Here is a 12234-nt window from a genome sequence, read left to right on the forward strand (position 1 = left end):
GCAGGGAGACAATATACAACCTTGTCGTACTCCTTTCCCATACTCCTACATTGCAGGGGGTTGGACTAGATGACCCTCAGGTTTCCCTTCCAACTCTATTATTCTTTGCACTTAGGTCCTTCCAGCCTGGGACGCTTTGGGGGTTAGATTTTTTTTTGTTCTGTTTGCTTTTCTTTTGTCATGTTTGCACTTAAAAAAAAATCAATCTGAAAAGAAAAGGGGGGAAAACAGCAGCGTGCCCCTGGGCATATGCAGAGCGCGACCCTCTCCCCATGGCAGAGCCACTGCCCCCTCCTTCCCTCCCATCCGAGGGCGGAGCTTTTAGCAGCAGAGAAGGAGCCGGCGCGATCCTGCTCCGCCTCGCCGTCCCGTCGGGCGTCTCGTGGCGCGGGCACGCCCTCTGGCGGCGCTTTAAAAGCCCTGCAAGCGGCGGAGCGAGCGGCAGGCAGGCGCTTCCGACGGCCGGGGCACCGGGCGAAGATGCAGCGGCGGCGGCGGCGACAGGAGACGGGCGATGGACGGAGCCGAGGTGAGCGCGGTCCCTCTTGGGGTGGCTGCAGGGGAAGCCCCCCTGGCAGCCGTCGAGGCGGACGGACGTGCCTGCTGCCTGCCTTGCTCGCGGGAAGGGGCGCGGGGACTGCGGGGAGAGATCGGGGCGAGCGGCGGTTAGGAGAGAGAGAGAGTTTGGGCTCTGGGCACTCGACGTGCGCTCTCGAAAGCCCTGTCCATGAATCCTAAATGGTGGTTATTCTGGAATTGCCAAGCGGAAGGCGGCATGCACTCTGCACATGCCTAGAGGCGATTCTCTTTCATCTTTGCCCAGTGGTTTTGGGGGGCTCGGCTGAGGCGCGGGATGAATAAGCCCGGTTGGGGGGGGGGGGAGCCTGTTCATCCGATGAAGAAAGCGGAAGGTCGAGGTGGAAGGGACACCACGGGTCCAACCCTAGTCCAACCCCGGCTGCAAGTGGAGGTGATGAGGGGTTAGGGAGCAAGAGGTGAGCCGGATCGACAGGGAGGTTGGGGTGGCGGCTGGATGGAAGGAGGACCCGGAGAGATCTAGTAGGCAGACAGCGAGGGTGCTAAACTAGATCCTTAGGAGCTGCCTTTGGACATTGGGGGCAGCAAAAGACTGCTTGTTGCAATACTTGTTGTTGTTGTTTAGTCGTTTAGTCGTGTCCGACTCTTCGTGACCCCATGGACCATAGCACGCCAGGCACTCCTGTCTTCCACTGCCTCCCGTAGTTTGGTCAAACTCATGTTCGTAGCTTCGAGAACACTGTCCAACCATCTTGTCCTCTGTCGTCCCCTTCTCCTAGTGCCCTCAATCTTTCCCAACATCAGGGTCTTTTCCAAGGATTCTTCTCTTCTCATGAGGTGGCCAAAGTATTGGAGCCTCAGCTTCACGATCTGTCCTTCCAGGGAGCACTCAGGGCTGATTTCCTTAAGAATGGATAGGTTTGATCTTCTAGCAGTCCATGGGACTCTCAAGAGTCTCCTCCAGCACCATAATTCAAAAGCATCAATTCTTCGGCGATCAGCCTTCTTGATGGTCCAGCTCTCACTTCCATACATCACTATTGGGAAAACCATAGCTTTAACTATACGGACCTTTGTCGGCAAGGTGATGTCTCTGCTTTTTAAGATGCTGTCTAGGTTTGTCATTGCTTTTCTCCCAAGAAGCAGGCGTCTTTTAATTTCGTGACTGCTGTCACCATCTGCAGTGATCAAGGAACCCAAGAAAGTAAAATCTCTCACTGCCTCCATTTCTTCCCCTTCTATTTGCCAGGAGGTGATGGGACCAGTGGCCATGATCTTGGTTTTTTTGATGTTGAGCTTCAGACCATATTTTGCGCTCTCCTCTTTCACCCTCATTAAAAGGTTCTTTAATTCCTCCTCACTTTCTGCCATCAAGGTTGTGTCATCTGCATATCTGAGGTTGTTGATATTTCTTCCGGCAATCTTAATTCCTGCTTGGGATTCATCTAGTCCAGCCTTTCGCATGATGAATTCTGCATATAAGTTAAATAAGCAGGGAGACAATATACAACCTTGTCGTACTCCTTTCCCAATTTTGAACCACTCAGTTGTTCCATATCCAGTTCTAACTGTAGCTTCTTGTCCCACATAGAGATTTCTCAGGAGACAGATGAGGTGATCAGGCACTCCCATTTCTTTAAGAACTTGCCATAGTTTGCTGTGGTCGACACAGTCAAAGGCTTTTGCATAGTCAATGAAGCAGAAGTAGACGTTTTTCTGGAACTCTCTAGCTTTCTCCATAATCCAGCGCATGTTTGCTATTTGGTCTCTGGTTCCTCTGCCCTTTCGAAATCCAGCTTGCACTTCTGGGAGTTCTCGGTCCACATACTGCCTAAGCCTGCCTTGTAGAATTTTAAGCATAACCTTGCTAGCGTGTGAAATGAGGGCAATTGTGCGGTAGTTGGAGCATTCTTTGGCACTGCCCTTCTTTGGAATTGGGATGTAGACTGATCTTCTCCAATCCTCTGGCCATTGCTGAGTTTTCCAAACTTGCTGGCATATTGGGTGTAGCACCTTAACAGCATCATCTTTTAAAATTTTAAATAGTTCAGCTGGAATATCATCACTTCCACTGGCCTTGTTATTAGCAGTGCTTTCTAAGGCCCATTTGACTTCACTCTCCAAGATGTCTGGCTCAAGGTCAGCAACCACACTACCTGGGGTGTACGAGACCTCCATATCTTTCTGGTATAATTCCTCTGTGTATTCTTGCCACCTCTTCTTGATGTCTTCTGCTTCTGTTAGGTCCTTACCACTTTTGTCCTTGATTATGGTAATCTTTGTACGAAATGTTCCTTTCATATCTCCAATTTTCTTGAACAGATCTCTGGTTTTCCCCATTCTATTGTTTTCCTCTATTTCTTTGCATTGCTCATTTAAGAAGACCCTCTTGTCTCACCTTGCTGTTTTTTGGAAATCTGCATTCAGTTTCCTGTATCTTTCCCTATCTCCCTTGCATTTTGCTTGCCTCCTCTCCTCCGCTATTTGTAAGGCCTCGTTGGACAGCCATTTTGCTTTCTTGCATTTCCTTTTCCTTGGGATGGTTTTCGTTGCTGCCTCCTGTATAATGTTACGAGCCTCCATCCATAGTTCTTCAGGCACTCTGTCCACCAAATCTAAATCCTTAAACCTGTTCCTCACTTCCACTGTGTATTCATAAGGGATTTGATTCAGATTGTATCTTACTGGCCCAGTGGTTTTTCCTACTTTCTTCAGTTTAAGCTGGAATTTTGCTATAAGAAGCTGATGATCTGAGTTACAGTCAGCTCCAGGTCTTGTTTTTGCTGACTGTATAGAGCTTCTCCATCTTTGGCTGCAGAGAATATAATCAATCTGATTTCGATGCTGCCCATTTGGTGATATCCATGTGTAGAGTCGTCTCTTGTGTTGTTGGAAGAGAGTGTTTGTGATGACCAGCTTGTTCTCTTGACAGAACTCTATTAGCCTTTGCCCTGCTTCATTTTGAACTCCAAGGCCAAACTTGCCAGTTGTTCCTTTTATCTCTTGATTCCCTACTTTAGCATTCCAATCCCCTGTAATGAGAAGGACATCCTTCTTTGGTGTCATTTCTAGAAGGTGTTGTAGGTCTTCATAGAATTGGTCAATTTCCCTTTCTTCAGCACCGGTAGTTGGTGCATAAACTTGGATTACTGTGATGTTAAAAGGTCTGCCTTGGATTCGTATCGAGATCATTCTGTCATTTTTGAGATTGCATCCCATCACAGCTTTTGCCACTCTTTTGTTGACTATGAGGGCCACTCCATTTCTTCTACAGGATTCTTGCCCACAGTAGTAGATATGATAGTCACCCGAACTGAATTCACCCATTCCCTTCCATTTTAGTTCACTGATGCCCAGGATGTCGATATTTATTCTTGTCATCTCATTTTTGACCACATCCAGCTTACCTCTATTCATGGTTCTTACATTCCAGGTTCCTATGCAATATTTTTCTTTACAGCATCGGACTTTCCTTTCGCTTCCAGGCATATCCGCAACTGAGCGTCCTTTCGGCTTTGGCCCAGCCGCTTCATCAGCTCTGAATCTACTTGTACTTGTCCTCCGCTCTTCCTCAGTAGCATGTTGGACGCCTTCCGACCTGAGGGGCTCATCTTCCAGCGTCATAACTTTTATATGCCTGTTGTCTTTGTCCATGGAGTTTTCTTGGCAGGGATACTGGAGTGGCTTGCCAGTTCCTTCTCCAGGTGGATCACGTTTAGTCAAAACTCTCCACTATGACCTGTCCATCTTGGGTGGCTCTGCATGGCATAGCTCATAGCTTCTCTGAGTTATTCAAGCCCCTTCGCCACGACAAGGCATTGATCCATGAAGGGGTGTTGCAATACTAAATACGTGCAAATGGTCAGTAACGGAAGTGTTCTTGGGGAGGTCAGGGACTCAGTGGTAGCACACCTGCTTTGCATCCAGAAGGTCCCATGTTCAATCCCTGGCAGTATCTCCAGGCAGGGCTGTGTGGTGTAGTGGTTAGAGAATGTCAGATTAGTACCCAGGAGACCAGGGTTCAAATTCCCAACTCACTGGATAACCTTGGGGGCCAATCACTGCCCCTCACCTTCGCCCACCTCGCAGGGCTGTTGTGGGGGGGGATTAAATGAGGGGGAGAGCTGTGTAGGCCACCTCCTTGGAGGGAAAGCTTGGATATCAAGGCAATAAATAGGGCAGGAAGCGTCGCCCGCTTGAAACTCTGGGGAGCTGCTGCCAGTCAGTGTAGACAGTATTGAGCTAGATGGACCCAATGCTCAGCTTTCTAGGTTCCTAAAACAGGCTTTGGGCTACAGGAGTGTGGTGGCTCAGGAGTAGAACACCTGAAGTCCCAGGTTCAGTCCCAAGGCAGCACCTTCCAGTAGGGTTAAGAGATGCCCCCTGTCTGAAACTCTTGAGAGCTACTGCCAGCCAGAGTTGACAGCATTGGGCTGGGGAGCTGAATGGATCTGGCTGAAAATAAGTCAGCTTCGTACATACAGTGTCCTTCTGCGCCATTTCTCCTCTTCCCGTTGCTGCTTACAGGGTCCCTCCAAAAGCCATCCGAAATCTGCAGTTTATCCATACGGATGGAGATAAGAAAATGCCCTGCAAGTTTCTGCCTTGGCCTCGTCTTTTAGCCATGGTTGGCAGGATGGAGGGAATTGTAACCAGAGGATTTAGGAAGGATGAGGCAATGATGCCTTGTTCTTAAACAGCAGGATCACAGCCTGAGCGCAGATCAGTTTTGCCTTTGCTGTTCAGAAAGCCTGAATATTTATATTCAAAATGCACCAAGCGACTAAGGAGACCAGCAAGGAACCCAGAGGTCATCTAGCCCAACCCCCTTCGATGCAGGAATCACAACTAAAGAGTCCCTGGCAGGTGGCCGTCCAATCTCTGCATATAAACCTCCAAGGAAGGGGGAGTTCACCGCCTTGGTATTTATAGCGCACCTTCTCTCTAAAGAGCTGGAGGTGGTGTTTGTGCCTCGCCGCTGTACCTTTCCCACAACCCTGCGAGGTAGGTTAGGCTGGCTCAGAGAGAGAGAAGCTGAAGCCAGGTCACAAAAGCGAGCTCCGTGGCTGCGAGGAGATTTGAACCTGGGTCTCCCCCCACTATGTTGCGCCGGTCTTCTGGCTCCTGGTCCTGGAAAAATCTCCTTGGGGTATGTGTGTATGTGATGTTTAGAGACGCCCGTGAAGCTGCGTGCAGCTCCCCTCTCCTTGCCACCAGTCCAGCCTCTGCAACATTGCGAGGGCAGTTGGGTGGGGCACCCACCACTCAGCTTGCAGTGTGATAAAACACCTTCGGGGAGGCGGGGAAAGCCCTCAGCACCCATCACCCACTTAATGCCTGTGAGAGCTGCGCTGGACTCGCTTCTGAGTCAGCGTGCATGGAATTGCACATCAGTTGCGCTGAGCGCTCCTGGCCATGCCAGCTGTGGGAAGAGTGTGGGCTGCTTGAAGAGCTGATTCCCCATCCCAGGGGTGTGTGTCTGGGCTGGGAGGGAGGGAGGGAAAAGACCCCCCCCTCGTGTGTATTCTCTGGACATCTCCTGAGCTCCTGGCCGCCTTCGACGGGACACAGGTAAAGCTTTGATATGGTGCCATTGGAATCTGCTTCTGGTGCGGGGGGGGGGGAGGGTAATTGTAGGGAAATACTTGAACCGGGAATAGAAGACAGCGCCCCTGAGCGTGTGCAGAGTCCCTTTCTTTCAATATTCGGTAAATTGGAAGGAGTTTGCACAGATCAATGGCCAGGGAAAGGATTTGCAAGCAGGAGGGTGTGGGGCTCCTCAATCTCGCAGACAGGCTGGAAAAACAAGGTCCCTTTTTCATAGAAAATCAGCACAGGGCACAAAATGCGATTAGGTCTGTGCAATGCTCAGCAGTGAACATAGAGAAATTTGGATTTAATGGTCTTACGGTAAATGCCCCCCCCTTAAATGGTCTTTTGTGTTATTTCACTTGCTCTGGAATGTGGGGTGCTGTGTTTGCAGACCTCCTGTTGCTTCTGCAAAGTGGGGTCCTGGACTCCTGCTCCGAGTGCTCCCTCGGCGATGTTGCAACGCTGATAACATAACAGTACGAGAGAAAGCGGTCCGTAGCTTTCCGTTGCTTAATAATAATATTGAACGACTGCTCCTACCTAATACGCTTAAAGCAGGGGTGTCAAACTCAAATTCATCGGGGGCCGCATCAGCAGTTTGGTCACCCTCAAAGGGCCGGTTGTATCTGTAGGACTATGTGTCCACTCTTTATTATCATAAATTATTGTCACTGCATTCAATTATTACTGTTTTTTGTAATAATGTAAGTAATAACTAGCTCTGAAAGCAGAAACATAGTCAGAATAATGGCAAGTAGATATTCAAATGTACAATTATTGTACAATTTATTGAAAAATTATTTTTGGTAACTGCACTGGGTGGTGGAGGCTCACTGGGGTTTCATGCAGGACCTTTGCAGAGCTACTAGTACCTGGAGATGCTGGGGACCTTCTGCATGCATGACAGATGTTCTGCCAGTGAGCCACCACCCTTCACCAAAGGGACTGGCTGAGGTTGACTCACTGGAGCTGCTCTCCTGGTTCCAGGGTTTAAGGGCCAGAAGTATAAAGCAGCATCCTATGTTTCTGAGGAGAGGGAGGGGAGAGGAGGGGAGGGGAGGGGAGGAAGGAAGGAAGGGAGAAAGGAAGAAAGGAAGAAAAGAGGGAGTGGGAGGGAGAGAGGAAGGAAGGAAAGAGGGGAGAGAGAGAAGAGTAGGAAATAAGGAAGGGAATAAAGAAGGAAAGAAAAAGAAAGAGGGAGAGAAGATGGAAAGGGAGAAAGAAGGAAGGAAGTAGAGGGAAAGAAAGAATAAGAATGAGGGAGAGGAAGAAAGATGGGAAGGACGGAAGGAAGAAAGGAAGGAAGTAAGGAAGGAAGAAAGAAAGAAAGAAAAGAGGGAGCAGGAGGGAGAGAGGAAGGAAAGAGGTGAGAGAAAGAAGAGTAGGAAAGAAGGAATAAAGAAGGAAAGAAAAAGAAAGAGGGAGAGAAGACAGAGATAAAGAAGGAAGGAAGGAGAGGGAAAGAAAGAATAAGAACGAGAGAGAGGAAGAAAGAAAGGGAAGGGGGGGGTCGCCGCCTTGATTCAGCACCAGAAAAGAGCGTGAAGGGACCCAGGGGCAAAAAGCATTTACCGTGCAGCGTGAGGCAGCGGGTGTCCGTTTTAGGAGAAGTGCGTAAAGCCTCAGAGTTGCACGTTTGTGAGGCTGAGCCGCTGCTGAGCTCACGTTCATGAGGCTGAGCCGTGGCAGGAGGAGGAGGTGAGGCAAGAGGAAGAGGAGGAGGAGGCTTGCCGAGTCGGTGCCCGGCAGCGCCGTGCGGAGAGTCCCGAGCCTCTGGGACGCAGCAGTGCTCTGTAGCACTTTGAATCCTCCTCCTCCTCCACGCGGCGCTGCTGGGTGCTTTGTCTGTGCTTCAGCAGCAGCAGCAGCAGCAGTTTCCAGGCGCCGAGCCATGGCAGGAGGAGGAGGATTCAAAGTGCTACAGAGCACTGCTGTGTTGCAGAGGCTCAGGACTCTCAGTGCGGTGCTGCCGGGCGCTGACCTGGCAAGCTGCCTCCTCCTTCTCCTGCTGTGGCTCGGGGCGCTCCACGCAGCGCTGCTCCGGCTGCCTTTCTACCCCCCCTGGCCCCAGCTGTTTGTCGGAGCTTTGTCGGCGCGGCGGTTCAGCAGCAAGGTCCCGCTGCTGGGTCTCGCTGGCTGGGGCGCTCGGCGGGCCGCATGACGAGGTCTGGCGGGCCGGATTTGGCCCCCGGGCCTTGTGTTTGACACCCATGGCTTAAAGTAAAACACTCGACAAAGGGGTGAGACCTTTAAAGGGCTTAAAGCCGGGGTTTTAAAGAGGGATGTGGCAAATTTGTGGAGGGAAACGGGTTTCTCCCTGTATATTTGCCACGATGGCTCTATGGAGCCTCCAGTTCGGCTGCAGTATACCTGGAGGGGGAGTTATTGCTGGGCTCTTGCCTTTTGTTGCCCTGCTTTTTCGATGGAGGGAAGGGGCTTCCCCAAAGCATCCCTTTTGTACGATCTTGAGTTGGATGGTCCTTTGCTCTGACCCAGCAGGGAAATCCTTGTTTTCTTATGGTATGCTTAGCATTATGCAGATAATGGAAGACTTGGGTTAGTTTGGTTTAACTGAATATCTTTGTCTAAGTAAGCTTTAGCAGAGCATCAGAGGAAAGAGAGGAGGGGGACCACATATATTCCTCAATCTGTGCTGTAAAAATGTATTTATTAGCGATGGGTTGTGCCGAAAAGGTGGACAGGGACATGCAAATGCGATCCAAAATGCACAGCCTATCGAAAGCAATGCAGTTAATTCCCTGCCCAGGAAGTGGACAACGGCTTGTGTGCAGATCTCTTTGGCTGTCTCGGGATGCAGGGAGAGGAAGGCAGAGCTGGGGAAAGATTGGTTTCATAGAATCATAGAATTGTAGAGTTGGAAGGGACCCCACGGGTCATCTAGCCCAACCCTCTGCAATGCAGAAATCGCAGCTACAGGAATCCCTGGCAGGCGGCCACCCGTCCTCGGCTTAGAAACCTCCAAGGAAGGAGAACCCACCACCTCTTCTGGGAGTCTGCTCCACTGCTGAACAGCTCTGACTGCCGGAAAGTTCTTCCCGATCTTAAGTCGGAATCTCCTTTGCCATTTGAATCCACTGGTTCTGATCCTGCCCTCCGGAGCAGCAGGAGGAAGACCTGAAATGTTTGGGAAGAGGGAGCGGCGAGAGGAAAAAGTGCAAGGCTGTTTAACAGGCCCATCTAGCAGAGCATCCTCTTTCTGATGGGGTCGTGTATGTGTTCTATAAAATGCATGTTAATGTGTAGAGCTATGGTGCCCTTTTGCCTGTAATCTGTCATTATTTTTCCATTTTCAGAAGCTGAGTGCTCAAACTTGGGGTGTGTGTATGTGTGTGTGCTTGTGAAGCCCTTTAAGTCCATGCCAATTCTTCATAACTATTTCCCCAGGCCAGTACAGTAGTAATGTCCTACATTCAAACCACGCTTAATTTTAGAATAAGAAGAAAATCTCGGAAAGTTGTCCGCTCCCCTCTCCTTTTCAACACTTGTGTTCTCTTTGTGTGTGTGTTTTGCAATAAGCAATGCGTTTTGTTGAGTGTCTGTGTCCCCTGCTGTTGGGATTGAGGCAAGTTTAGAGCAATTGCATGCTTGCAAGTAAAGGGAGAGAGGTGGCTTGTCGGAATGAAGGAGGGCAAAGCCAAGCCGTTGCTCTCTGTTTTGCACTCTCCACAAGGAGCAGATCACTGCAAAATGGGGAAGAGAAGCAGAACCGCAGGGGAGATCAGAATTGCCCATTTCTGCCTTCAAAAGGACTTAGCATCTGGGGAAGGGAAGGGCTATAGCTCAGAGGCTGTGCATGCAAAAACCTCGGGACCAGTTCCATGCCTGGCATCTCCAGGGAAAGCGGGGAGAGACTGGTCAACAGTGTGATGCAGCAGCAAAAAAGGCCAAGGCGATTCTAGGCTGCATCAGCAGAAGTCTAGTCTGCAAATCAAGGGAGGCAATAGTCTCGCTCTCTTCTGCCTTGGTCAGACCACGCCGGGAGTCCAGGGTCCAGTTCTGGATGCCACAGTTTAGGAAGGAGGTTGGGGAGAGGACTCCCTTGGAGGTGGTGGACTCTCCTTCACTGGAGGTTTTTAAACAGAGGTTGGGTGGCCATCGGTCAGGGATACTTCAGCTACGATTCCTGCATTGCAGGGGGTTGGACTAGATGACCCTCGGGGTCCCTTCCAACTCTACAATTTCTTGATTCCGAATGTCGTTGGGCTGCAACGCCCATCGGCTTTTACCGATGGCTCTGCTGGCTGGATCTGATGGGACTTGTAGTTCAGCAATATCTGGAGAACCAAAGGTATGTCTCCTCACCCGATGTCAAGAGTGCTGAGCTAGACTGGCTCTGACTCAGAGCATCCGGTGCTTCAGGAGCCAAAGGCTGGTGGAACAGGGGCGAATAAGGAAATCTCTCTCCTCTTCTGTCACTGAGTTGAGCCCAGGCTGGGTGGGGAGCTGTGCCTGGGAGTGGGCAGGCCCTGTTTTTTTTGGGGGGGGGCGCCTATGGCACCCCATCATCTCTCTAGGCGGCGACAGGGGAAACGGGGCGCTCTCCGGCTAAGCTCGCAACCCGAGCGGCGCAGTTTGATTTCATTTATTTACTTACTGCACTTTATATCCAAAACGCTTGTAAAATATTTCTGCAGCTCAAGCTGACTTGCTTAAGCCATCGTGATGCTTTTTGCTCTGAAAAGTTCTGGCAGCTTCTCCAGGATTCTGTCTTTTGCACATACATTTTGGCAGCCAGTCTAGACATTCGGTTCTTTTAAACCAAAACAACATCTGAGCCATTCCACCCCCCACCCCCACCCCCACCCCCACCCCGTGGGTGGGTGTTGTTTGGCAACCGCAAAAGGAGAAGCTATATGTTAGTGAGACTTTAACCCTTCCCCTCCAGGAGGGGACAGTTGCTCCTGTGTTCGAATCCTGCTTACAAGGTTTCCCAGTTTCCCATTTGGGCATTTGGTTGGCCACTCTGAGAACAGGATGCAGAACAGGATGCTGGACTTAGATGGGCCACTGGCCTGATCCAGCAGGCTTTTCTGATGCTCTTACATAAAAAGGAGAAGGGATATACCTGGAACTTCTTTCCCTCCCCCTTTAAAATGGCATCTCTGCTCCCACAATTGAAGAGGAGGGTTGTTTGGGGAAGACTTTAGCCAGGAGATGCTGGCCAAGATGCCCCTCTTCCCCCCCTGCACTTTCCACAATGCCCAGCTGGAATATTGCACAGCTAGTGCAGGTGGGGAGACAGGTACCCAAGATATAGCCCCCCCTCCGCCCCCCACCCATGCCTTGATGAATGCTTGTGGACAGGCAAATGAAAGCAATTCCTTGCCACGAGACAACCTGTCAGCTCTCTGACAGGGTAGATTTCCGCAGATGGATGGATAGACCGTAACTCACTTTGCGCTCCGGGTATGTACACAAGCGTGATTAATATCAGTGCTAAATTGTCAATTGGAGGAAGGTGGGTGGTTTGGCCAGATATGGGGAAACAGGTAAGCAATCTTCTGGGCTTTTGATGGGTGAGGTTGTCAGGTGCGTTAAAGGGGTTGTTTTAAATAGGGATGTTTTTAAAGAAGAAGGATATAGAGCATTGCAAAATCTATAAACAAACCCAAACCTCTGCTGGCTCCAATACGGTATGCATGTCTATATACTCTTCAGTTGGTCCCCTTCATATGCGAGAGGCAGACCCAGGGAACTAGTCTGATCTGGCCTGCCTCTTCCTATGTCCCTTGCATAAAACTTGGTGGCAGAGCAGCTGCTTTGATTGAAGAAGGTCCCATGTTCAGATCCTGGCAGCATCTCCGGGTAGGGCTGGGAGAGACCTTGGAGAGCTGCTGCCAGTCTGTGCAGGCAATATTGAGCTAGACGGGCCTAATCATAGAATCATAGAGTTGGAAGAGACCACAAGGGCCATCCAGTCCAACCCCCTGCCAAGCAGGAAACACCATCAAAGCATTCTTGACATACGGCTGTCAAGCCTCTGCTTAAAGACCTCCAAAGAAGGAGACTCCACCACACTCCTTGGTAGCAAATTCCACTGCCGAACAGCTCTTACTGTCAGGAGGTTCTTCCTAATGGTCTGAT

General features: G+C 50.3%; 1 protein-coding gene across 3 annotated transcripts in view; it reads left to right on the top strand.

Moving 5' to 3' along the window:
- Window positions 1-329: 329 nt before the first annotated feature.
- Window positions 330-12234, top strand: part of NMUR1 (neuromedin U receptor 1) — a 31222-nt gene continuing 19317 nt past the window's right edge. The window contains exon 1 of one of the 3 annotated variants that reach the window (XM_060274293.2): window positions 330-529. In XM_060274293.2, coding sequence (XP_060130276.1) covers window positions 515-529 — 15 coding nt within the window. In that variant the 5' untranslated portion in view covers window positions 330-514. Of the gene's footprint in view, window positions 530-894; window positions 996-5932; window positions 6109-12234 lie in introns of those variants that run through there. The other 2 variants (XM_088669304.1, XM_088669303.1) reach the window with 2 other exon arrangements.

The sequence above is a fragment of the Zootoca vivipara genome, chromosome 5 (genome assembly GCF_965207765.1).
Source record: "Zootoca vivipara chromosome 5, rZooViv2.hap1.1, whole genome shotgun sequence".
Lineage (NCBI taxonomy): Eukaryota > Metazoa > Chordata > Lepidosauria > Squamata > Lacertidae > Zootoca > Zootoca vivipara.